This window comes from Chelonoidis abingdonii, chromosome 7, assembly GCF_003597395.2.
Source record: "Chelonoidis abingdonii isolate Lonesome George chromosome 7, CheloAbing_2.0, whole genome shotgun sequence".
Lineage (NCBI taxonomy): Eukaryota > Metazoa > Chordata > Testudines > Testudinidae > Chelonoidis > Chelonoidis abingdonii.
The window spans coordinates 11,133,965-11,161,054 of record NC_133775.1 but is presented as its reverse complement, the minus strand read 5'-3'; the positions used below and the strand labels follow the sequence as shown (position 1 = coordinate 11,161,054).

Below are 27,090 nucleotides of genomic sequence, written 5' to 3'. Positions count from 1 at the left end.
TGTGTGCTCACAGGTATAGCCCGTGTGTAACCACTGTGTGTGTGTGCGTGCGCAGGTATAATGGGCTAGTGGAGGTGTAACTGGTGTATGTGCATGCATAGGTTTAGTGGGGCTGTGGGGTGTAACCCATGTGCATGCGCACAGGCGTACCTGGGATATAATTGGTGTGTGTGCACACAGGTATAGCAGGGTTGTGGGGGTGTAACCAATGTGTGTGCACATGAGTATAACGAGGCTGTGGGATGTAACTGGTGTGTGGTGTGCACAAGTGTAGCTGGAGTATAACTGATGTGCCCACAGATGTGTGTGAGTGTGCATACAGGTATAGCAGAGATGTAACTGGTGTGTGTGCACACATGTATAATAGAGTTGTGTGGGGGTGCACAGGTATAGCGGGAATGTAACCCTCAAGTGTGTGCGTGCACAAGTATAGCAGGGCTGTACTGACCTGTGCTGCTGTGACCCTGGTGTGTGTGCACAGGTACAGCAGAGATGTAACGGGTGTGTGCACAGCAGTAATGAGGGTGTGGGGGTATAACCGATATATGTGTGCACAGGTATAGGCAGTGGGGTTGTGGGGGTGTAACTGATCTGTGTGTGTGCACAGACGTAGTGGGGTGTAGGTGTGTGTGCGTGCACACACAGGTGTAGTGGGGGTGTAACCAGTCTATGTGTGTGCACGCAGGTGTAGCTAGGGTGCTACCAGGATGTGTGTATGCACAGGTATCTCTGGTGTGTAACCGAGGTGTGTGTGTGCACACAGATATAGCTGGGGTGTAACTGGGGGGTGTGCACACACAGGTGTAGCAGGGTGTACCCAGTGCGTGTGCATGCACAGGTGCAGCAGGGGTGTTACCAGGATGTGTGCGCGCACAGGTGTAGCGAGGTGTTACCGAGGTGTGCGCACAGGTGTAGCTGGGGTGTTACCAGGCTGTGCGCACACAGGTGCGGCGGAGCGCAGTCTGGCCTTGCCTGTACCCGCGGGCTGCCCACGGGGCTCCGCGCTCCCTCTGGCTGGGTTTCCCGCAGCAGCGCAGCTGACCGCTCCACGCGGGAGACCGAGCAACAGCAGCGCCGGTGACCGGCCGCCCAGCACACAGCGGGGAGGGCAGGCGGCTGCCGCAGCCTCCAGCGCCCCTAGCTCCGCCCTCAGGGCAGTCCCAGGTGCTCCCGCTCTTGGCCAGGGCTGGAGCCGCTGAGAGCCTCTGCTCAGCTCAGCTGCGCGCAGCCCCGGGGAGCCCTGCACCGCTTGGGCTGGTGCCTCCGCCCCGCCGGCAGATAACCCGCCGGGTCCCTGTGCTCCTGTCCCCTAGCCGCCCTCTGCAGCCGTCGCTGTCTCAGGGTGCACCCTCTGTGCCCAAGGTAAGAGCGATCGCGGCTGGCCGGGCTGCTCCAACTTTCCCCAGTCCCTCCGAAGCTTGGGGCGCCGGGCAGCAGGTGCCTGTGCTGGAGATTCCCATTCTTTCCTCTGGGCGCAGACCCGGGGCGAGACGAGCCTGGACTCCTCCTTCCCCCAGGTAGCTCCCAGCCCTACAGGCAGCCTGGCATGGTCAGGAGGGCGCTGATTGCCCAGCTCCCAGCGGGCTCGGGCATGGCATGGAGGTGCTGGGTGTATTTCAAAGCTGGGGCACCGGCCCCTCCGAGACAACAACTCGCGAGAGGCTTCCAAACCTGCCATCGCCCCCAAGCAGAACTGCAGAGTGCGAAGCCCCCTGGGGCTCTTTGCTGCAGGAAGTGCTGGGACCCTGGAGAACTGCAGCCAACGCGCTGTTTGCTGAAACTGCCCCTTTTCTGAACTGAATAGCCAAAAAACCCAGTGACTCCTGGCAGCCGCTGTGTTTATTGGCAACAGAGCTGAAAAGAAGAAGGTGATTAAACTTCCTGAGTTCTTAAAGGATATTACATAGTCTCCTTGCTCTCTCTTCCTAGGGGCTATTTTTCATTTTAACACGGACCCTCTGTATTTCCCCTTCTACAGGTACTATTATTATTTATGTCTGGTAGTGCCCACACTGTACTTAGATGCTTTCCTAACAGAAAAGCAGTCAAGGTATTAGATGTATATGGAGACTGCCCCATTCCTATAAAAGGTGTTATCTTAGAGTAAAGTCTGAGTTACTTTATCAAAAGGAAAGGCAGTTTAGAAACCCGCTATCTGGTGCCAGGTCTCAGGATTGTGCAGCGTTAGTGTGTGTGTGTTTGAGAGAGAGAGATGCACCGTTTGGGGCTGAATGGATGAATTAAAGGAGTGTCTGTTCTAACTCTGACTTTCCTTGGTTACTTGCCTTCTACTATATCCCTTGTTTTCCCCCATTTTTTAATTAATTTGAAACTGTTATAAAGAGAAAATGGGGAAAGGAAGGAGAGAAAGGAAATCCAGGGGTGCCAATGTCACTACCTTGTGCTTCTGTTTTAACTCATGGTATAGCGATGTTGTGATGAGTATGGATAAGCACTGAGATTTGGGACACCTGGATGATGTCCCTGTTATCAATCCCAATGTGCTACAGTGCTGATTGAAAGTAGGTTCCAGAAGGATTAACAGCATACATTGTGTCAATGACACATTCTTTGGGCTGAGAATTTCTATGCCAAGTTTAAAACCCAGGTGAGCATTTTTGAAGTTATAAATTGTAAACAAAGGGTAGTCTGGGAATAATGTAACACAATACAATGTACTGAATTAAAAATAATTCTTTAAAGAGTCCATTGGGTAATGGCGAGTGATGAATTGGGATACATACAGCTAGGATGACTTGAAAATTTTTTTAACAATATTTCTTGATGAGTTCTATATTTAATCCTGTAGTCCTTACTGCAGGTAAAATTTCTATTGAGCTCAGAGGAAATTTTGACTGATTAGGGACTGTGGGATTGGACTATCTGTAATACTTACAGTATTAAGGGGAAAAACTCAAAAGTGATGTAAGAAAAAAGTGTATTTATATTCCAAAATGAAAAAAAATGTATTCTGAAATGCAAAAAAGAGTGAAGGCTGAAATTATCTACTTTAGCTGCAAAAATTCTGCAACTTAAAAAAAAATACGGATATTGGAAAGTCTGGAAACACACAGTTAAGGGATCACTTAATCGCTTTCCCATTCAGCAATTTTTGTCATGCCATGTAATTTTCTCTCTCGTCCAATCTTAACTCCCCTCCCCAACATTTTAAAAAAATTTAAAAGTGAAACACATCAAACTACTAAGAGATGTAAAATTATTTTTGCTGTTTGAGAGGAATAGCATTTCTCTCACTGTTGCACTAATAAGATTCATTATTACTTGCTACAAAACATATGTATGTCCACCATTACACAATACTGTTAAAAATACAAACTTGTAAACTCTATATATGCACATTAATCTGCAACAGCATGTAATCAGCACACTGTATAAAACACAACAGATCAATCATTCCATCATTTCAATTCTATTCATAAAAATATTCTTCTATTCTACCGACCATTTGATCAAAAAATGTATGGCACTCTGCTGTGGCTAAAGTCACTCTGAAACTATGCTCCTTTCAAAATCTTTGCATTTAATATAGATACATAAAAATCAACAATAGGCATCCAGCAACATATTTCCGTTACTGAACCAAACTGAGTTTGAAAACTGGTTTATAATGGGAAGCAACTTCAACTTTAACTATGGGGTGGCTACTGAAGCTTCACTTCATGATCTACCAGCCTACGCAAATAAACTGAGGAAACTACCAGTTATCTTGTGCAGCTTCTGTCTCACTCGGTCCAGCTAATCATCCGTATTAGAGACATGCCCTTAATCAAAATGCAACAAACCCTCTATTTTTCAAGTTTTTTCATGCAAGTTATCACGTGATGTCCGATGACAATATTATTATCCTGTAGGATCAAAGGCAATGTCACACTAAAATTAGAACAAATCTTCTGGTTCTCTTCTAGAGAAAATTAAAAAATAAGGCCCAGTTCTACAAGGTATTGAGCACGTCTTGGGAGGGCTATATATGCTCAAATCCACTGACTTCCATTAGAGTGGAGGAGGCTCAACCCCCTAGGCTCAGAGGCCTGATTCTGCATCCTATAATTCAGTGGGAGTTTTTTGCCACTGGATTCCAATGGCTCAAGATCAGACCTATATACCTCTTTGTGCAGGAAAATTAAACATGCCTTTCTCTTCTTTATAGTTATTGAGGCTCATTACCATGGAGGGTGCAGGATATGTATTTACCCTGACCTTGGACTAATCGCTGTCTTTAAGAGGCTGTTATACCAGGGCAATTTATAATAATGATTTAAAGCAGATTAATGTAATTGGCAGGTAATCCAATTTTATAATCAAGTTTGTCTTGTAATCTTGACAAAGCTGTACTGCACTCTTTGCTTGAAAATGTATTGGTACTAAATTGTGATGAAATGATGCCACATGGCACTTTTAGTTCTTGGGAACACAGCCATAGTTCCTTCCCGGGCTTCCAAGGCATACCTTCTTTTAGGCATCATGGTCCTTGTAGAATACTACCTGTTAGTATGCAGTGTACTGAGTAGCAGGACAATTGCTATTTAGGTTGGATCTCATAACATTCAGGTCAATTGATTGTTCATCTTGTGAAGTAGGCTGGTGTGTTGTGGTGGTTGGTCAGTTTTTATTTAAATAATTTCTAAGCCTGAACTATGGTATTAAATATTTTGGGACATTTCTCAATAAGAGCCAGTATTAAACTACAACCCTGCCCTGTAAAAACGTATACTGTGGCCAGAGTCCCAGGGTACTCAGTGAATGTTTTCAGAAGCTTGCTTATTTCACTGTAATTGAGTTGAGTCGTCATCGCCCACTGTCAGGAAATATTTTATCTTTGGCATCAAGCAGTGAGACTTATTCATCCCTTCTATTTGGGGAGGTATTAGAATATATTTGGGGACTAATAAAATATGGGAGATGTCAGGACTTCTATTCTCACTCTCATTGGCTTGCTGTATGATGTTCAACAAGTCCTTTAATTTCTCTGTGCCCTAGTTTCCCAGTCTGTATAAAAGGAGAGTATAATTATATTGTCCTTTCATGTTTGTGTGTTTGTGTTTAGTGCTGATCAGTCCATAGAGTAAGACACAGTCCCTACCCTGAGGCATTTATAATCTCAGAAGATGAAACTAATTAACAGTTCACCTCAAAAGCACTGGGTTAGCATGTCATGAAGATTGATTTAGTTCTTGTTTTTAGCATTTAATGCATCATAGGATTTCAAATGCAGGTCAACAGAAATGGGCCTCTTGAAATACATGCCTTTTGCTCAAGAGTAAAATTTTCAAAAGCACTCAAATCCCGTTGACCATTGTGAAAAGTTTAACTCCATGCCTTCTGGAATTTTAAGAGGACTCTTGTTCACTGTATACACTGAACATCGTTCCATACCGTCGAGTACAAACTGTTCAGTGTTAGAAACAGCCATTCTTCTAAACTGTTCCGCCGAAGATTATTCCCTGTCAGAAGGGCTAATGATTGTGCATGGGGTGAGAGTTGAATAGTGTTTCTTTGCAGAACTTAGTGATAGGACATATCGTTTAAAAGCCTTTCAGGCTATCCTACAGGTCAGTTCAGTGATGAAGATATCAGATTGTAGCAAAAGATGTTGGAACCCTTACTGTGTTAGAGAAGAGACACATTCTGCAAAAGTCCTAGGGATCATCCTACAGGCCAACCTTTCAGTAATCAGATGGCCAAAAGTACCCCCTGATAATTCCAAATTAAAAAAAAAATCCCCCCTTAGTCCATTCTTTGCAATTTTTGGGTTTTGTCTCTGCTTGAAACACATTTAATTACTTTTTTATAAGTTGTGTGATTTCTGTTGTCATTGCTGGTGGAAAATGTGATTAGCACATGTGACTGTATCGGACTGGGATACTACAGCAAAAAAAATATAACTTCTCAAATTATACGCCACTAAAGAAAAGTTATTGCTATTCCAAATTACAAAAGATTCTTACAAAGGGGTATTTGTGAAACTGACTCAAATGCACCTTAGATTATAATAATAATAATTAATAAAATCTGTTCAATAGCTGGATATTTCACAGTGCAAACAAGTAAAATACAACTCCAGGTATGATTTCTACCTTTGACATGTCTGACAACGAGGACGGTTCTCCTGCACTGCTGGCATGACAGCAATAGCTGAGGCCAGGAGCTACCGCACTAACATAGCTCCAGTCTAGATTCCCACCCCTGGGAAATTGCTGGGTAGGGAGCAGTCTACCCTTTTAAAGATAATCCAGCCTTGGGTGGAGGGTAAGGCACAGGCACTATAAACCCATGCTTAAGGCTCCTGTCACATGGCGAGGTCAGAATTTCAGTTTTTGGTGTGTTGTTTTTTTTTTTTTTAATTGAAAGTTTCTAGACCTCATGATTTTCAAGAAAAACCTCCAAATGTGCCCTGAGTATAACTGAGCAGTGTGAACTGTCCTGTACATCGGAACGAGGTATTAATCCCATGATCCACTGCTTTGGGAGGTAGTGCCAATAAGGCTCTGGGACAGGAGGAGGAAAGTGCAGGAGGCCCTGCCCGCTCACCCAAGTAGATACAGTCTGACTGCTGGGTAAGTACTGGGAGAATCCCCACTGCCATCCCCTTCCTCACTAGGTAGGGAAGGAGCCCCTGCTGCCCCTTCTAGGGGAGAGAACGGGGCCTCATGGTGCTGACTGTATCTCTCTGGGATAGGTGGGGCCCTCCTGCCAGCACCATTACAAGTGGAGTTAGTCACGAGGGGAGGGGGTCCATATCATGTGTACTTAGGGCTCTGGATTGCTTTATTCTGATCCTGCTCCCCCCTCATACCCACAAAGGAGCACAGCAGGCTGGCTTAGCTGCTTCCTCCCCACTGATGGGAGCAACTTCAGGGAAGCGTTAAATGTCCATTGTAATGTAACTGCCTTATCTCAAAAGTCAGTGTGAGAATTCTCAGGGATAGAATACATAGCGCTCATATAACACTTCATCTGTGGAAATCAAAGCCCTTCACAACAGATCCTAGGTAAGGTTCCTATTGTACAGCTGGGAAACCGAGGCACCAAGTGTGCAGGTGACTCAGCCAAGGTCACACAGCAGGTTGTAGGCAGAGCTGATAAAACCCGAGTCTCCTGACTCCCATGCAATAATTGGAGCACATTGCTTCCTATTGCACATATTAAAGTTATTTCCCATAATCACGATCTCAGTGAAGTGGGGTGCTGTCTTTTGCAATAACGCTAGTAAATGGTTTTTAAGCTTCCATTCTGTGTCAGTAACTCTGATGTTTTACATTTTGAAGCTGCTCCACAGAACCTCCTTTTTCTCTAAAACAATAATTTGAGATTAGATTAATCTAATTTAGATTCCAAAGAGTCAGGACAAGACTGAGGCTGAAAAAAATAACAATCACTATGTTATTTTGGAAACTGCTTTTAAAGAGATCTGAAAGAGGAAGAATTTTTCAGCAACACTTAGCTGTAGCAACTTTTGATGCAGTGAGGATGAGTAGGCAGGGGAAGGAAGAGTTTGAAAACCCTTCCTCCTTCTAACTGCATGTCCAGGAATTGCAGGAGCAACTAATGTCAGATATTTATCTCCTCTTGTTCTCTTTGACGTTGGTTAATAAACATCTTGAGGAAAATGGGGAATATGTATATAGGGAACAACTAAGTGTGATGTAGAGCCCCCATTACGCACAAAATTAGAACCTGTGTCTAGGTGAACTATCGCATAAAAATATACAATTTGGTCATCAAATAGGTTAAAACAGCAGAAAATAAAGTCTCCCTCTAATCATGTTATAGACTGGTATCCCTAAATGGATATTAATTGAATATCTGTATGAGAGTCTACAATTCTGCCTATGCTCGTGTTTTGTTTAAAGTCAATGGAAAATTTTCCATTAGCTTCAATGAGAGCAGGTTCAGGCCTTTAAACAGCAGTGTTTTCCTAGTATAACTTGTCCATTTATTGCAGTTAATTTATTCTTATAATATTTTCTTTGTTCATCTTTATCATATACATTGTAATCCTTTTGCTTCTACATCACAGGTTCAACAGTGTGACCAATCTTGATTCATATACTCACAGCAAAACCTCCATCTGTCTCATGGATTATAGATCTAAATTGGTAACTATCATTTGCTTGCAGTAATTATTACCAATTTTGTTAACAATTCAGATGTTTTCTGCTTTTGCTAAGTCTCCCTTAAAGTACTATATCATTTGGGAAAATTTACTTCAGGTAATGGCATTATTTTTGTCATGAACTTTATTCTTTAGGTTACATATCTGAGCTGTAAAAATCCATTTTTGATTGAAATTTGCCATTCAGGATCTGACTAGGATTGCACTTTATTCCTAAAAATGAGTAATTTTAAAAAAGATTTTGCAGTTGCTCCGGTGCCTAAGACTCAAATTTATATAACTGAAAAATGACTTAAATGTGAGGTTATAAAAATAAATTACTATACCTAGTCCATAACATGGATGAATTTTTGGATGATTTTGGGAAAACAAGTAGAGAGATTTCACTTTCTAAAATGTGATTACGGTACATGGGAATAACATTTCTCATGGATTTTTATTAGATTTATAAATCCAGGAAAAGGAAGGAATCTCCTGGGTTATGTAGTCCATTTCCTCCCTCACTCCCCAATTGTTTGATTACAAAATAATTTTAATAACTTCCTGTTGTAGCCACAGTAGCTTCTTGTATAGTCTTGTCTTGAATATCTCCAGAGAGGTCAGAAATGCAGCCTCCCTTGACAGTTCGATCTATTGTCTACTTGAACTTAGAGATTTTTTTTTTTCCTAGCATTCAATTTTCCTGCTTTAGTGTAAATGATTCTGCTTTGACAGTTGAATATAACCCTTTCCTTGTCATTATTTACAGGTACACAGAAGTCAAAATGGTAGGACTCTACTCATGCCCATGTTCCTTCCCGTGATAGCTGCTGTTAACTCTTTCTCCTTCCCATCATGGCTCCCTGTCCCTGGTGACAGCCATATTTCTTTTCCCCTCACTTTGAGCCCTAGGTGGCAACTAGGAGTATTTGGACAAAAGTGTATATATAAAGAAAGGAAATTTAGTCTAGAATAAAACAGGAATAGCTGGCTAATGGTGACAGATCTATTAGGCTGTAGAAAGTTTCTCAAGAAGAGGGGTGGAGGCTCCATTGCTTAGAACACTTAAAACTAGGCTGGACAAAGCACTAGAGAAAATACTGTTGTAAAATCTTTGCATGGCCTCAAGAGATATATAAAATGCCCTAATATGTGTGTCTCATCCCTATCTTTTGAAATCTCCAGCCAGAATAAAAATGCAAATTATCTGGGTGATAAAAGGTGAAGCAGTTAACAATGTTCACATGAATTTTCATTATGGTTCAGAGTCAATATCCCATAGAGAGATGGGGGGCAATTCACACTTCTCAGATCCATTGTTTCTCATTGTCTGTTTTCACATTTAGAAGAATATCACTTTGTCTGTTTTCATTCAGACCACCTTTCTACCCTACAAATGATTTTTTACAACAGTCATATTATTACAGTATCTGTAAACTAATAGATGCTCCAGAGCAGTACACTAGTAGGGGCTATATGGAATTCTACTCCCATTAACCCATATAAAGAATTTAATCACAGGTCCCCCCAGAAATTGGCTTTTCTCTGTGTAGGAGATATTCTAAACCAGGCATTAGATTGGGTGAGCATGTGATATACACAATACTGGCATTTTCCTAGTGCCCCAGTCAGTTTCTGCATTGCTTTTTGCTTTAGACAGCAATAGATATTTGAAAATAAACAAATTTTTTTTATGTCCAGTACAGCATTAATCCACATTATAAAAAGGTTCTAAATATCTGTGTATGCCAAAGAACGTGAGTTCAGAGCTATTGCGCGCGTGTGTGTGTGTAATATGACTTTGTGAGGGACTAAATAATTTGGGACTTGAGATATAGAATCTTTCTTTCCTTTTGTATCTTGATAGTTCAAATCTAATCTGGGTCAATAGTAACTGAAAGTTGTTACTGTCTGATGGCTGCCATCTTGGTGGACATGAGGGGTTGAACCAGAGATCTCTAGAGCTAAACATCCAGGCCTTTATAGATTGAACTGAAGAGACAGCTGCTGTAGCTGGGCAGTAGCAGCCTTGCATATTCTGTGGATCTGGTGCAGAGCAGGACACAACACACATGAAGCCTGACTAGTAGTGGGCTTAATGTCTCTGCGATGATCTGTGTGAAATGTATATAGCTGTTTCAGTCCTATTCCCAGTGAATGGATATCCATGCTGGGAAAAACAGCACTGTAGCTGGCATTGTTGCCAGCACTCTCAGTGGAGATGGCACGAACTGAATGGATCACAGAGACAAAACTACCCTTTGACCTGAGAGAGGATTAATGCACGTTGGTAAGGTAGAGGTGAGGAAGCTGTCACTGCCACTGGATTTTCTGAACTTCTGATGTAGAAGATAGAGGATTTAATTCTCCAGAGATTTCCATTTGCAACTTTTCACTAGCACTAAGTTCACCTGGAAATTATTAGTATGAACCACTATGGCAATTCCTATTCCATTACTGGAAATGAAGGCACTTGGCACTACATATGTTTCCTTAATGCCAGCTTCTGTCCTAGTTAGGATTGAGTGTAATTTGTGCTGCAGCTGTCTGATGTGCTTTGTCATTGCAGATTCCCCTGTTGTTGTGCTTGGAAGAAGTTACTATGGCATCCCACACCAATTAATTGTACACAGCTTTTCATTTGACCCGTCACTCTGGGCATGGCTCAGACTATCTGAGTACTTTATTCACAGGAGAAATAACACTGAGTGATGGGCATTATACTAAAATATCATGGCTCCACAATACAGTATCACACAACATAAGGAGTAACCTTCACAATAATAGGGGCAGATCATCGCTTGAGAACAAAAGCACTTGCTCTTCCCATTGCTAATGCATTTCTCTAAAATAGGCTGTCCATGCTAATAATGCTTTTAGCTGAACAGAAGTGGCTGGTTTGGGCAAACAGACCACACATCTTGATTTCTTTATACGATATATTCAATGGCGTATGACTTTCGGCAACTTTGCTTCTCAGGCACAATGGTGGGGCGGGGGGGAGGACAGAGACAGCTCAGTGGTTTGAGCATTGGTTTGTGAGTTCAGTCCTTGAGGGGGCCATTTGGGGAACTGGGGGGTAAAAATTTGGGGATTGGTCCTGGTTTGAGCAGGGGGTTGGACTAGATGACCTCCTGAGGTCCCTTCCAACCCTAATATTCTATGATTCTTTGAAAATTACTACAAGGGTAAAGCCCATCTGTATGGGAAACAGCTTTCTCAGGGGCTGCTCCTTGACTGTGGGACAAACTGCCAAAGGAACTAAGGATCAAGACAAACTTCACCACCTTCCACTCCAAGTTGAAGGCACATTCCTTTGACCTTGCCTTCTCTAAATATATATAGCTGTGTGTGCACGTGCACACACATATAATTAAACATTTATGTGAGAAGATCAGGTGTGTTTATGGAAAAACAGCCAGGATGCCCAGGGATTTTATAAAAGTGTTTCCTTTGGTGTAAAATGTAGCCCTCTGGTCAGTGTCTATGCCCAGTCCACAAAGGATGTGGATTTGTTACAGCCTCCAGCTACTGAGCTTGGATCTTTAGCTCAACCCAGAGTCATGGTTTTCCCTGATATCAGCCAAGCAGTGGCCATCACTCAAGAACGGACCAGGGCTGTGGCATCAGGTTCAGAAAATGGAGGAAAATTGTCAGAAAGGAAAATTGTGTCTCTCTTACTAGCACCAGCTTCCATCTGTAATACTCCCTTTTTAAGCCTCTGGCCTCAAATTGCAATGCTGTCTTTTTAAGGCTCCAGCCTATTTCTGGGGAGACCCAGCCTTTCCTCAGCTGCAGTTGTTCAGAAGGGTCCTTTGTCCTAGCAGCCCCCTTTCAGTCCTTGTACACAGAGCAAAACAAGAAATTGGACAGTGTAATCATAGGTGCTGGAACTGGGGGTGCAGCAAGCTTGAAGTGGTTTCCATTATATACAAGGTTTACAGTTTGATTCAATGTCTCTCAGCACCCCCCACTATAAAAATTGTTCCAGCAGTCCTGAATGTAATCTGCATGGCTCTTCAAGCAAAGTGCAGCCAAGGTTTCTCTCAGTGGTTGGTCCATCGGGCCCTGGCTCAGTTTCTTCATTGACAGGAACGAGAGGATTCCTTTTCCTTTCTCCTTTCCTCTGAGAGCTCCTAAACCACTTCCTCTTCCTGTCCAAGGAGCTGCTTTGCTGAATCCAGACAGATATTCTCTTGATCCAACTGGCAGGCAGAGTGGATTCTCTGGGGCAAGGCAGGTCGTCTCCTTGCTCTAGCATGGGGTATGCACACCTCATTAATCAGTGGAGCTAATTCAGCCTTGCACCAGTGTAACTGAGATCAGAACCTGGCCTATTGTTTTTCAGTTGCCAATGGTCCTAACTTCTTAATAGACACATTTTTATCCTCCTGGTTTTGATTCTAGCAATGGGAAGGAATTATCACTTACGCTGATTTATGTGGTGTTTTCCAACTGTCTTCTTCATATCTCACCTACTGGACATAGAAATGCTTTTCTGTGCAGCCAGCATCTTATTTATCATTTGTTCAGCTGCTAAGTTTTTGTCCTAAGCAAAATTCATCAGCAATTTTGGCACTTCCATCATGATTTTCCATGCAGCTCTTTGAAGGAGCATTTCCTCATCTGCTCATTTTCCTGGAAATTGGAATTATTGCAGCATCTTTTGGTTGGCAACATTCTACTTCCTTAAGCAACCATAGGTGCTTGGAGCCGGGGGGGTCGAGGGGGGAGGAGAGAGAGAGCAGTTTATCACACAGGTAACAGCATTGAGACATACTTATGTGATCAATGCTCTCTTTTACTGTTTGGGAGAGAGGTATGCTCCTGTCAGCCCTGGGCTTCCTGGATCATCATTGCCACTACATTGGGACCCATTGGAAAAGGAGTGGGTGCCAGACGCTGAAGAACCAGTAGGGGCCTAGGGTCGTACCAGTATTTCAAAAGCCAGGCAGCGGCAGGTCATTATTCATGTATTAGTGTGGTGAAAGGGCATTAATTCACCAATCAACACTTTCTCCATATCCAGAGATTTGGCAATGACAGGAGAGCTGGCTTCTTTCCATTAGCTCAGTTAAATTACCAACTTCACATGGTAAATAAGCACGTGACTTTCACAAGAAGCAAAAAAATCAAGCAATCCCATTTCAGCCAGGCCAAAACAGCCTAACCTAAGAACCCAAATCACTGTGACTAGATCCCCCGGTGTGCGTGCTGGGACTGTGGTGGGCCTGCTGCGCACCCTGACTCTTCGCCTGCCCGTTGCTTGCCTGGAACGATCCCCCACTCCCACAAAGAGGGGGATAACAAGCTACAACCAAAAATAGCTAACAAAGAAACTCAACACAATAAGCCAAAACAAGCCCAATTCTGTCATTTTTTCCCACGGGTTTGGCATGTCTGGTGTAGGAGGCACTTGGGTTATCTGCTGAATATTTGTTGATTTGGTTGTAAGTGACCATGTTATCATAAATCAGGTTGCTAGGTGGCAGGAAGTCTGGAGAGCCTAAGGGAGGCGTCTGTGACTCTAGGAAATTGTAAAGCAGCAGAAGTTCACATTTGTTACTGGGTGTGAATCTATTACCCCAATTGGTGCTAGATTTTCTATCTGCCCCTGTATTTTTGACAAGTCTGTCTGAGGTATAGGCCACCTTCGTGAGCCACCCCAGATAGTGGACACCATGACTCGCCATGTAACAGGACAAGTCCTCTATATCCTCTTAACCGTGCTTCACTCAGAATGGAAGGAGGTTATAATACTATTTCCTCACATTGGTATTCTGAGACTAATATTATAGTAAGTCTTGTACTAATGCAGACATGCTTTCTGGTGACCCAGAACAGCTCACCATTCATATTGGTAGTGTAATTAATAACCAAAAGTTTACTATAGATCTGTTACACAATGACAAAATCCCTCATTTATGTGTCAGGTGAGATGTATAAGCCGAGTGAACACTTGGAAAAAGCACATGCAGTCCCTCACTAGGTTGCATTAACAGATGAACCTCTCTAATCAGTCATGATTATGAAGAGGATGCAGGCATGGAGAAATAACTCTCGACAAATAAGCTAGACATCAGGAGCTTGAATGAGTTTTCCTTTACTATTATATGCCGTAGTGATCTCGAAGATGTTGATTTTATGATCTGCCAGTTCTTTACTAGCACCATCCTGTATGATGTATGAACATTGTGCTTTCAATATTCAGTATGGATAGACAATACCTTTACAACAGTTGAGAGTTATGTCAAAGAGCGAACAATAAGGGCGGTCCCATTATTCCTCAACATATTTTCAGAAGACTATTTTAATACTTTTAAATGTGGTCTGGTCATATAAGCAACTTCAAGATCATTAGTCATGTGACCGTTATGTGTTGAGCTATGCTTATACCCTTTTATCCTTATTCAGTGCTAAATTGCTATTTACTTCAATATGATTTGGTTTAGGCGTGCGGATTTAGCCCAGCTCATGACTAATGTGTATGAAACCTGGTAACAGCTGTACTGAACTCTGCAATGGTAGATTCTGATTCAATTTACACATGCTTTGATTGTCCAGTTACTCCAAGGTTTCCGCCAGGCTGGGGTAAAATGAGATTAAAATGTAGCCATTTGTTTCTACAGGTTTCATGTGAGCTCTGCTTTTCAGATTTAATATGTACTGTTTTTAAATATTAAGGTTACGAGATCAAATGCCATTTTTTTTAAATTGCAGAAAGTATTTAATTGAAGTCTTGAGTAGCAATCCAAAAAAAAAAGACTTGTGAGGTTTCAGATGCAATTCTACCATGCTTGAGCCAAACATTTTTTTTTTTTTTTTTAAGAATAAAACTAAAGGGGGGGGGGCGGGGGGGAACCTACCAGAAAAACATCAGATGGAGTCCATCCTGAATATGGATTATATCTGTATCTGATTTTACAATTTAGAAAACAGCATATTTAATGGCACTGTAAAGGGAAGGAAGATGTGACATTTGGAGTCATCCTAGAGAAAAGTGTGTATGTATGTGCATGGGTGAGGTGTTACCATATAGATAGGTTTCTCTAAGGAGGGGAGTAAATGTTGTTTCAACAATATCTGTTTGATATTCGTAGTCTGACAGATGGTATTGCATAGTAGCACTTTGGGGAAAGTAGATCAAGCTGGTGCATCTGTGTGTGTTTCCGTAAGATAGCTGTCTGCAGTTCATACTTCTCATTGCTTCTGCCTTCTACAATAAAAGTGAAATTCCCCCTTGTGCCAAGGGCCAGCGTGAGGCCTACACACCAGCTAAGCTGCACTTAAGTGCCAGTCTGGTTTACACTTTATTCTTCAGGGAAACGATAGTTGAAGCAAACAGGCACAGGCTTTGCAAAAGGGATTTCTAAAAACAATTAGCAGAAGGGACATACATATCTACGTCAAAGCAATAAAACACCTCATCACAGGGTGGCTAGCCTCTTTCAGGGAAGATGGAGTCAGCCTCACAGTTAATAAGATGCTTCCCAGCCTGAAGGGATGGAACTGAGGAGGGTCAGGTAATAGCTTAATGCAGTGATCCTCAAACTTCTCACATCGTGCCCCCCTTATTGTCCCCCCGCATATTGGGAGCTATGGCCAGGAGCAGGGGGTGGACAGGAGTAAAGGGACTGGGTCTGGAGCTGCAGCCGGATGGGAGCTAGGGGCCGAGAGCAGAGCTGCAGGTCTGGGGCTGGCAGTGGAGCTGTGGCTGGACTGGGGATAGCAGCTGGAGCCGCAACCAGGAGCGGCACCAGGGTTTCTGGCGCCCTAGGCAGAATTCGGGGGGGCGGCATTTTGTGCGCTCCCTATGGGGCGCACGGGAGCTTCATTGAGCTGCACAATTGCCTGGTGCTGTTTTCCACGGCATGTTGGCAGATGGTCCTTCTTCGGCGGCCCGATGGGAGCGGAACCAGAAGCTCCCATGCGCCCCATGGGGCGCGCACAAAATGCCACCCTCTGAATTCTGGTGCCCTAGGCGACTGCCTAGGGTCGCCTAATGGAAGCGCCAGCCCTGGCCGCGACTGGGTGTGGATTTGCAGCCAGGCTGGGAGCCAGGGGCTGAGTCCAGGGATGCAGGTGGGGGCAGGGCATGGCTGGGTGGTGCTTCCTCCCCACTTCCTATGGGGGCTGACCCAGACCCTGCTGTGCCACCCGGAACATTCCTCTGTGCCCCCTTAGGGCGGAAAATCCCACTATTTGGGGACCACTGGCTTAATGGACACCCAGGCCTTATAAAAGGGCTGAGAGCTCCATTTGAGGAATGGAACCACACAGAGCGGGTAGGTTCCTGTGGAAGGCCTTGAGCCAGAGGAACCAGCTTTGAGTCCCGGTGCTCTATACCAGAGCCAGGAAGGACACAAGGAACAGAGTCCAGGAGGGACGGAGAGTGGTACTTTAGAGGAACCAGACGGGGGGATGAATGCTCTGTCTCAGAACTAGAAAGACTCTCAAAGGTGGCCCAGAGGGCAGACTGAATAGAAGCCCCAAAGAGCAGAAAAACCTTTTTTTTTGTTGGGACTTCTTAGTTGGACTTTTGCAACCCCAGAAGGGGTTAAGTTTTATTTGTGACTTGGCCAGAGGGCTAAACCACATCTCCATCATGGACTGCTGTGTGGAGAACTGAGGAGACCCATCTTGGGGGAAGGAAACTGAGTCAGGGAGTACCAGGAGTGCCACAGTTGGCCAGCAATGGTGGTTATGTTGCAGCCATGCTCTGATACTCATACACCATTCTCTGCCTGAGATTCCTCACCACTCCTGTGTGTTCTTTGGGATTTGGGAAATGGCACAACAAATGGGTATAAACTGGCTGTGAAGCAATTTAAGCTGGCAATTAGAAACCTTTTTCTAAACACTAGAGGAGTGAGGTTCTGCAACAGCCTTCCAATAGAGCAAACAACCTATCTAGTTTTAAGATGGAGCTTGGTAAGTTTCTGGATGGGATTAGAGGGCAGCAGTCCCTGCGATATCTGGGGACCGGACTCGGTGACCCAGAAGGCCTCTTTCAGTCCTGTGTTCTCTGTTCCTATGATTTAATCAAAGTCCTCTAAGGCAACCTTTCTCGATGACCAGCCTGTGGACAGGCACTGGTCCCTGAGATCCCCCTGACACAGTTTAGGAAGACAGCAAGCTGGTCACTAGTATCAAAAAGGTTGAGAAACACTACTCTGAGGTGGTAGGATTCTCTCCCACCCCCACATACCCTCTGTAGCTCTTGGTTTCTTCTCTGGACCATGGAGTACCATCTCTTTGACCCTTTCAGTCAGTGTTTACAGTGATCTGAAAAGAGTGGGGAGCCTTTAATCACTCCCACATCTGCAAGTCTCCCTGCCCAAGAATTAAACCTGTCCACCACGCCCAAATCAATCCTCCCCCCCCCCCCATCAATTTGGCTCTCATTTGCCCCATCCTCACTTCGGCTGCTCCTTGGGGTTCTATGTCTCCTCTCCCAGGCCAGATGAGGCTGGAGCAGAGTGCCCTCTCCTCCTTTCTGGGCCAGGTATTGCAGGGAGGCAGAGGGGAGGAGTTGTTCCATTGTTTGCATTAGAGGTATGGGAGAGGGACTAGAACTGACAGGCACTGCTAGTCTCTTTTCTTCTCTCTCCTCCTCTCAGAGAGTCTCTTCTGAGAATGGTATCAGATTACTTGGAGGGATGGGGGAATTGAGAGGGAGTGCTGTCTGCTTCCTGCAGTAGCGCTACCTTACCACCTCCTGGAGAAGAGCCACCAGCAATCAGAGGGGAGCACCCTCCACCCCCACCAAGGCAGAGCTAAAAATGTATACTCCCTCAATGACCCGGCTGGCTATTCAGAAATTTCATTTTGCTATCCGTGAAACCCATTGTGACTAGGTGCACTTTAAGCACTGCTTCCAGTCAGTATTTTCCACTGCATGCATCCAATGAAGTGGGCTGTAGCCCACGAAAGCTTATGCTCAGATGAATGTTAGTCTCTTAAGGTGCCACACATTCTTTTCGTGGATACAGACTAACATGGCTGCTACTCTGAAACCTTCCAGTCAGTATCTTTCTGCTCTCTAAAATGGCCAGGGACAGTACCACCTTCTTACAACATTCAGACAGTCCCCTCTGTCAGGTGAGCTTCTTTTTTTTTTTTTTTTTTTTTTCTGAGTGGTAGCTAGCTTATTGACATAGGGTGCCTCCATTTGAAGGGAAACCCATCAAGGTTTAATGACTCCACCCCATACATATAGAGAGTCCATAATACCAAACAGAATGTGTAAGTTGTACAAAGATAGACTTCCCGAACTGTCATGGGGGGAGCGGGGGTTTCAAGCAAGAAAATGGAACTTGAAAGAATTTTTGAAACTTTGTGACCCCCTGACAGTGCTGTGACTTAACTTCTCTTGTGATTGCTGTGGTTCAGCTCACAGATCTTGCGTGCTGCAAAATCTCTGTACAACCCATCCAGAGTTGCTCTTCTGTGAAAACAGCAGAATGTTCTTTCCAGGAATCACTCACTTTTTTTTATTTTTTTTTAAACTCCTTCAATTAAAAGCTATACTGGCCAGTCACATTCTGTAATTGCTTTTTTAACAGAGATTTGAAAGTAGCATTTGTAGCTGTTTCCCCTCTTGATTATAGCAATCTGTGGGTCCAGGGATAGCAGCAGTACTTCATTTTAAAAACCATGTTGGATTTGGTGAATGGATTCCACAAAGGCGATGGTATACAGAAAAGACTGATTCAATAGACAAGTGACCCACTGATTCAATCTGAAGTCTAACTATAATTCTAGAAACAACTGGGCTTTAAGTGATGATGGTGATGAATCTGGGGCATATGGGTGAATAAATAAAATATTACCTCTCTCACCTGTCTGTCTCTGGGTGAATATGAAATGAAGAAAATGATCATCTTCCCATCAGCCCATGTTCCCATTAGCACTGGTGCTGATGTGTGTGTATAAAGAAGAGTAGGCACTTCTAAATGTGAAGCTTCTGACTTTCTTTCATCATGGGACTAGTACACAGTGATTTAAGACAGAGAAATTGGCAGGTTGTCTTAGTTGTGTAATAAATGACCAGATTTCCAATATCAGAAATTGGGACTATGCATGTGTATGTGTGAGAGTGAGCAGCCAGTTTGAAGCTTTGCTTTAAAATTCCTACTTGGATCCAAAAGTCATGAATAAAAGAATATTTTCCTGTTATGCTGGTGAGAAGAAAATTCATACTGTGTCTTGTTGGTGAGTTTGCAAAGGATCTTAGCCTCATTTAATATTAAAATAAAAATATATATAATGTGACAGAATTTCAGCCTTGCCTAGGGTAGCTTGTGCAACGATGTTACTGAGTTTAACTGTTGCTTTAGGTGCTCTTGAATAAACTGTGCACGTATAGTCTGTAAAACAGGCAGGCCTTAATTAAACTGATGCAAACTCTTGCATGGACACTTACTTTGGTTTAAACTAGGCTTATTTTGGTTTTCCTAATTCCATAAGAAATTGATAAAATCCTGGTTTAAATGGATGGGTTTGTGTACCAGTTTAATGAAATTGGTTTTAAATAGATTTTAGTAGAACTTGTGCAATTCTGTATGTAGATTAGCCTTAGATCAGTAGCTGGATAGGATTCTCTGTCCCCCCATAGTGCTCAACCTACCTGGGCCCAATGTAGGGAAGTGTGTGAAAGTTCCGAAAGAGTGGGAACAGCACTTTCTTCAAGCAGAAGGTAGATGCAGGGGGTTCACTCCATGAGAGTAAGCGACCTTTCTTCATTTTTCAGTTGCAATGTTCTTTAGTTTGTGGTGTCATACTTTCCTAAAAATGTGAGGGGACCAAGGTGGTAGAGTAGGTGTCATAACGATAGCAAAGGGTTAAGCCTCTTTTACTTGTAAGGTTAAGGTTCCCTAGCCCTAGCTGACAGCTGACAGAGGAACGCAATGGGGGAAAAGATGATTTAAAGAAAGGAGGGAAGTTTTCCTTTGTTTAGTTAGTTTTCAGTTTCAGCTGGGAGTGGAAACGATAAGGAACCCCTTTATCAGAGTAGTAGTTTTAGAAGGATAACAGTTTATGTTTGTTTTTCTTTTGTAGTTTGTTTGATGCCAATTTATGGAATTTATCAATTTGGGTGGTTTGTGTGTTTAGGATGTTCCTGGGAAAAATCTTGTGTTTTCATACTGTCTGTGAGATTAAGCTGGTATGTGTCTCCCAGAGTGTGTTTTTTTTTTTTTTTTTTTTTTTTTTTCTTTTACTTTCTTTCTTTAAAGGTCCTTCTTTTAAGAACTGATTGATTTTTCTTGTTTAAGATCAGGGATTGATTGACTATTCAGGGAATTGGGTTGAAGGAGTCTCTCAGGCTTCCCAGGAGGGGGAAGGTTTTGGGGGGCAAGGGGAGTGATCCAGACATGAGAATTCTGATGGTGGAGCGATCAGATCTAGATGGTAATTAAGCTTAGTGTCAATTGCAGGTCCACGTCTGTACTAAGTTCAAGTGGGGGTGAGCTGTGAAGTAGGGAACTGTGGGACTAAGTAAGTGACTTTTCTCTTGAAATGTGGGATGTTTGAAAGAGAGGCCATGACTCTAGTCCACACTGGGAATAAAGGGATTAAGGATCAGGGGTACTGGATTAGACCTATGCCCTGGTATAAACAGGAGGTAGAAACAAATATATATGCCCTTCTGCTTAAGCTCTGTACAGCTTAGCTCTCTCCTTCCTTCTTCTGGCTGCACCAGGCTATAATGGGTTTTAAGGAGTTGTCTGAGGTAGGGAGAGTTTAGTGCAGTACACCTACTCCTGTCACTGCCCTTTACTTACAGCAGGGTCCTTTAGCAGTGGACTACACAGAGTAATAGAAGGGAAGGGCATGATGGTGACCATTGGATACTGTGAAACAGGTGGTGTGGTTTTTTTGTCTTTTTTTTTTTTTTTTAAAAACCCACAAAAACCACTCCTTCTCGGGGCTTTCACTCCCAGAGACTATCTGTGCTCTCTACTATGTGCTCAGGAATACAATGGGATAGAATAACTTTCTGGGATGAGTGGGGAGTTCTGTCTGTAGGCCCATTCAGACCTTGATCTCTGATCCTGCCAACAAGAAGAGGGATGTTAGAAGATGGCTGCCTCCACTCAGAACTGCACATAAACCACTGAACAGTCATCGACTGCCAGTCACTGTCACCCCAGGCTAGATTTGAACTAGTGGTCTAGAAATAAAATACTCCATGTATCTGTCACAGGGAGAACTGTTCCAGACCCTGTGGCTTCTTCTCTCCGTGACAAACACCATCCATAAATGAAAATATTTCCCTACCAGGATACAAACGGCAGGGACATAGACAGCTTTTTTTATTCAGGAGGTGGTGGTTGCTGTAATCAGGGCTGGCTCCAGGCACCAGCTGACATAGCATGGGTAAGGGTGGCCATCTTGGGGTGGGGGGTGCTCAGGGGGTGTGTTTTTTTTTGTTTTTTTTTGTTTTTTTTTTTTTTGGTTCGACGGGGTGTCGCTCAAGGTTTTTTGTTTCAGCTGGTAGGCACTTGGGGGAGGGGTGTGTTGTTTTTGTTTCGGTGGTGCTTGGGGGGAGTGTTTCGGCGGCGCGGCCTGGTGCAGTGTGGGGGTGGTGGTGTTGGTGGGGTGGCGCTTTTTTGCTTGGGCCGGCAAAAAAGATTTAGAGCCGGCCCTGACTATAATAACTGTTTAGACCATTGCTTTAATGAGTAGTTTTCCACCATGACTACATTTGTTTATCTCACTTTATCAAAAGTGGACAAACTTCTGTTCCAAAGTCAATGTTTCCTTTATTGATGCAATCCCTAAATTTTTTTGGAGAGGCTAAAGCGTGGCCCATATCCCCAGTTGTCTACGCCCACGAACAGCGATGAAAAGATAAACAGAAACCTCTTTTTTTCTGACTGAGCTTCCACAGTCTCCTTTTCTGGTCAGAGCAGCCCCTGCTTGTTTTTTCCTGCCTTATGCAGTGGTGTTGTAGCTGTGTTGGGCCCAGGAGACCTGAAGAAGAGCTCTGTGTAAGCTCAAAAGCTTGTTGCTCTCACCAGCAGCAGCTGGTCTAATAAAAAATATTACCTTTCCTACCTTGTCTCTTTTTCCCTGCCTTGTAAGTTAAAGCACTGAGCTGTGTTGCCTGATGAGCTCCAGCTACCTTGACTTTTCAGATAATTTAACCTTTTTCTGCGTGGTCACTAAATCTACCAAGGAGCACAGGAGAAGGAGGGAGTTTTAAGTAACTCGTCTCAGTTGGCCCCAGGGCCAGTATCCCTCTATCTCTACCCAAAGGGGTAGTTGTATCTGTCACAATGCCATTGACAGTTCCTCTAAGCTATTCCATTCCACACAGATGCCATTTATATTAATTACTATTTTGAAAGCAGATAAATAATGGATGGACTTAGGACCCCCTCCTCCCCCAATATTTATAGGAAACTTTAAAAGATCCTCTCTAGTGATAGACAACCAGCACAGCTAGCGCAGTTTTGGTATTTAGGAAATGCTAGATTTCTCTAGTAGTCGTTAATGAAACTATTTCTATTTACCTACCCACTGTGGCTGCCTAAATGAATTGTCCCAGCTGCCAAGCTAGTGCATTGTAATGGAGATTTCAGTTCTCAGCAGCTTATTGAAGTACTCTGTAATCTTGAGTAAGAATGCTGTTTCTCTGTTAATAGTTGAAAAACCTAAAATCAGCAATTCATCCCTTTGAATCCAGATCTGTGCTTCTTATTTATGGCTTGGGCTTGAAAATTGCACATGCTCTCAGCGTTGGTGCTATGCATAAGATGATTAAGCAATTGCTTGCCCCCCCCCCCATTTGCCTTTTTTAGTATATGTTGTATGTAGGGAAGGCTCCTGTTCTCCCCCCCCCCCCCAAATATTCCTGATTAAGGCCCCCAGCAGTGGGCTAGAACGACCTCTACATTCACTGGTACATGATGGGAGCTAAAAATTCGGCTCCACATAGATGATTTCAAAGTGTATTTTTTCCCCACTTAAATAAAATGCTTCAGAAAGAAGGCATACATGTTAAGTATGAGGTGCTGAGTTGAGGACAGATAACACTAAACTACTCTTAAATTTGCTCTGTGTCATTGTCATTTTCTTAGATGGCTTCAGTAACAGATGCCAGATACAGACACAATGATGCTTCAGACCAAAATTTCGATTACATGTTCAAACTCCTGATCATTGGCAACAGCAGTGTGGGCAAAACGTCCTTCCTCTTCAGATACGTTGATGACACTTTCACACCAGCTTTTGTTAGCACGGTCGGAATTGACTTCAAAGTGAAAACTGTTTACAGGAATGACAAGCGGGTGAAACTGCAGATCTGGGTAAGTGCTGGCACTTTCCAAATATTTTATTTAAACCTGAGCAAAGATATACCAGAAAAGGTAATCATAAATGCTAAGAACAATTTGAAGCATTTGGCTTTTTGAAAGTAAATCCTGGATTATTCTAGGTTTATTATTCATGGGGTTTTATGTGATTGTATCTTTTTCCCATACTTGGAGACTTTAAATCAGATCAGCTCACATCCACCAAATGTATTTGTATCTTCCTGCAATATTGCACTGCTGAGCAGAAACAGGTGAATTCACTCCAGCTACTGAGGGTCCTCCCACACATAGCTACAGGGTGTGAGGGTGTGTGACATGGTATACTAGACTCAGAGGCTCCCTGCTGGAGGCCCCTGGTCCTATCGTTAAGGCTCCATGTCTGTCATGGAGGTCGCAGAAGTCATGAATTCCATGACTTTCTGCAACCTCCATGATTTCTGGTGTGGTTGTCCCCGGGGACTGCCTGAGCAGCGGTCCTGGGGGTGGCCCCCAGCAGCTGGTGCTGCTGGCCCTCTAGTCCCCACCTCCAGCAGCAGCTTCCCAGTTCCCCCCCCCTGAGAGCAGTAAACCTCCCCCCCCCAAGATTTAGTCAGAGCTATTTTTAGTAAAAGTCATGGACCAGTCATGGGCCATCAATTTTTGTTTGCTGTCCATGACTTCTGTTACTAAAAATATCCATGACTAAATCGTAGCCTTATCTATCACACTTGTCACAGAAAAAGAGCAGTAGAGAAGCCATCCAAGCAGCCTAGAGAGACTGCCGGGAAGCGGCCATTAGCCCCTGGGGAAGTGGCCTGAATATTTGACACACCACTGGAAGGGGTCCTAAACTGTTAATGGTCCAGCTGGAGAGCTGGGGCCAGAAAGTCTCAGAATGGGCAAAACCATTGCCTCCAGAGAAGGAGGCGTGGGGGTACAGCTCAATACCAGGCCTTGGATTGTGTTAAGACTGAGAGGCCTTGCGATAGGTCTCTGTTGGACTGTCTGGAAAGGGGTTTGTTTTGTCTGTATTACCTACAGATTGTGTGGAACTCAGCTGGAGGCTGAGTCATTGAAACCGCTGACAGAGTCACCATAAACTGAAGGAGAGTACAAGCACATGCACGTGGCCAGGGGGCACTTGTGAGAGGTGGGTGCCACTCCATTAAAGAGTGCTAAAAGCCAGCTCTGGTGAAACCACATCAAATGTCAACTAGAAGGAGAGATTCATACAGAAACCCAGTCATATAACTTCTGCAGTGAACCAGAATTTCACTGTCAAGTCAGCAAAATACTGTGTCTAAGATCCCTGAACTACAGAGTACAGCACAGGTCTACAACTAAGCAACCACGCTATGAGTTCATCATGTTTCTTTTATGAAGTGCAAATGTTTTAGAAATATATTTTTTATTACATGTGACAGATGACTTGAAATGCATTTATGCAGCAAAATGGACCCTGATAGTATTTAACCTTTCAGATACCCAGAAAATTTGCATTCAAACTATGTTGGAAAGCTGTGCTCAGGCTTTTGTATTTTGAAGAATTAGAAAGCACCCACTTGGAATTCCCTAGCAAAATACTTCCATTTGTATTAAACATGTGAAAAAGATATCAAACAGGGAGAGAGAAGGGCAGGTATAAAACCAAATTCAAGAGAGCCAGCTGCAGCAGCTTAAAAGGGTTCTCTGTATAGCTTTGTCTCCAGACTAATTAAACAGGCATCGGATATAAGGTTAGTTGAAACAATGTGTTATCATTTTTCAGACATTTCTTGCCAATAGAAAAATGGCAGATGCACAGTGTTCGGATTAATCCATATGCAATGGATTCATAACAATCCTTTAGTTTCTAGATTAAAATATACCACTGTACATAGCACATCATTCTGAACGGCTACTGTCTGATTTGAGAGTGGGCATCTAATTGGAGGATTTTTTTTAACTAAATCATTTTCCATAGTAAATATAGAATGAATTTGATCTCTTATGTATCCAGGTGCATGGTACAACAGATATAATAGCAATACAATCTTTGCCATGTTTCTAGATGCTGGTAATAAAATAAAACTGATATACAGGTTGGCACAGATCTAGCTATGAAATTATTTGATTTAGTGTTTGGGTTATGAGGATATTTCAGAGTTTAAAGCCATTACCAAATTAAACACGTTTCTCCTCCTGTGTTTGACTTTCTTGCAGGACATCATGTCCCTGCTGTTAAGGAAGGCAAACTCTATAGTTACGTGAGGTTTATCAAGAACATTCTAAATAAAATTTAGAATTAATCCAAGCATTTACTTAAAACTTTTAAGTCTTCTGGAAAAGACTTAAACTTGAAAAGAGATAATATACTATGTTGATTTTTTTCAGAGAGAAGTCACTAAAATAGTAGGATTTGTAATATTAGAGTATCAACAACATTAGTGTGTGTTGATTTTAAAATGAAAAATTAAGTACTTAAAAATTCCAGGATGATGTGCTTTTATTTTTATATTCCTTTCACAGATCTGTAATATGAACCATAACTTACGAGTTTTCACAAAGTTTTTTTTAAGTAGGTACCTTTTAAAACCACTTAATATTTCAACTTGTTTTGAGTTCATTTACTCTTGTCATAAACCTGAATCTGTAATCTGAATGTAAGCAGGGTAGTGGTGGCTATTAACAGACCAAAATCTGAGCCCTTACAAGGCACAAAATGCAACTGAGCGCTCGTAGGTGGATGAAAGGAATTGTTTTCTTGTAAATGTATCTCCTGGTGTTAATTTTACTACTTTTCTTTTAAAAATTGATTTACAGAGCCTACATTAGGCTCTAATCTGCTTAAAAACTAATAGTACCACTCCCCATTGATTTCAATGGGACCATATGCAGAGAAAGATACTGCTCAATGTGAAGGAGGGAGCAGGGTCAGGCTTTTTTTTGTATTGATGCACGAGAAGCAGAACAATGGGTGAAACTGTCTATAAAACAAAAATGAAATTGGCTATTCGCTATGAAGGGCAAAAAGTAAACAAACAGCTTACATCTTGAAAAATAATTGGGAAAATCCTTTGTTTTTTAGTAATGCAAAGTTTATTAGTAACAAAAGAAATAAGATACCTTATTTTGAAATTTGTGGGACCCAATTCTCCAGTGTCTTAAATCTTGTGCAGTTGTTTACACCTCTGTGAAGTGGGTGCACAACATTACACGAGATGTAAGGCGGAGGAGAATCAGGTCCTTGACTTTTTACCTTGACAGTGTCTTTGGATAACAATGGGTGAAATTTATCACTGTGCAGAGTCTGTACAAAACCTACACATGACTTAAATCCTATTTTGAGGTCTTAAGTGGGACTTAAATGGTGCCTAGCTGTTGTGCTGACCTTCTGCATGGAAATGAATTTAATCCTAAATGTATTAGCTGTGAAAGTAGCCCTTGACTGATTTGGGGCATCAACACCATTCTACCACTTAACTTGAAAGAGCACATTAACTATACAGATGTCTACTCCAGCAGCTCTCCATGGGTCCAGGTGCACTGGATTAGAACTAACAGCAGCTTTGTAAAGCTTTGTCGGAGAGTTAAACAACACAGTAGTTAAAACCAACTGAGCCTTGCTGAAACTAGAGGCTTCTGGCCGTGGTGGAGCTGTTCCAGTAGAGGATTATGGGTCTGAGGTTGGTTAATATA

The 27,090-nt window shown here is 43.0% G+C and overlaps 1 protein-coding gene across 3 annotated transcripts in view; it reads left to right on the top strand.

Annotated features, from left to right (window-relative positions):
* Window positions 1–1,178: 1,178 nt before the first annotated feature.
* RAB3B (RAB3B, member RAS oncogene family) overlaps window positions 1,179–27,090 on the top strand; it is a 132,101-nt gene continuing 106,189 nt past the window's right edge. Inside the window, exons 1-3 of one of the 3 annotated variants that reach the window (XM_032768452.2) lie at window positions 1,289–1,362; window positions 8,039–8,117; window positions 23,200–23,427. In XM_032768452.2, coding sequence (XP_032624343.1) covers window positions 8,097–8,117; window positions 23,200–23,427 — 249 coding nt within the window. In that variant the 5' untranslated portion in view covers window positions 1,289–1,362; window positions 8,039–8,096. Of the gene's footprint in view, window positions 1,363–8,038; window positions 8,118–8,882; window positions 8,902–23,199; window positions 23,428–27,090 lie in introns of those variants that run through there. The other 2 variants (XM_075067610.1, XM_032768454.2) reach the window with 2 other exon arrangements.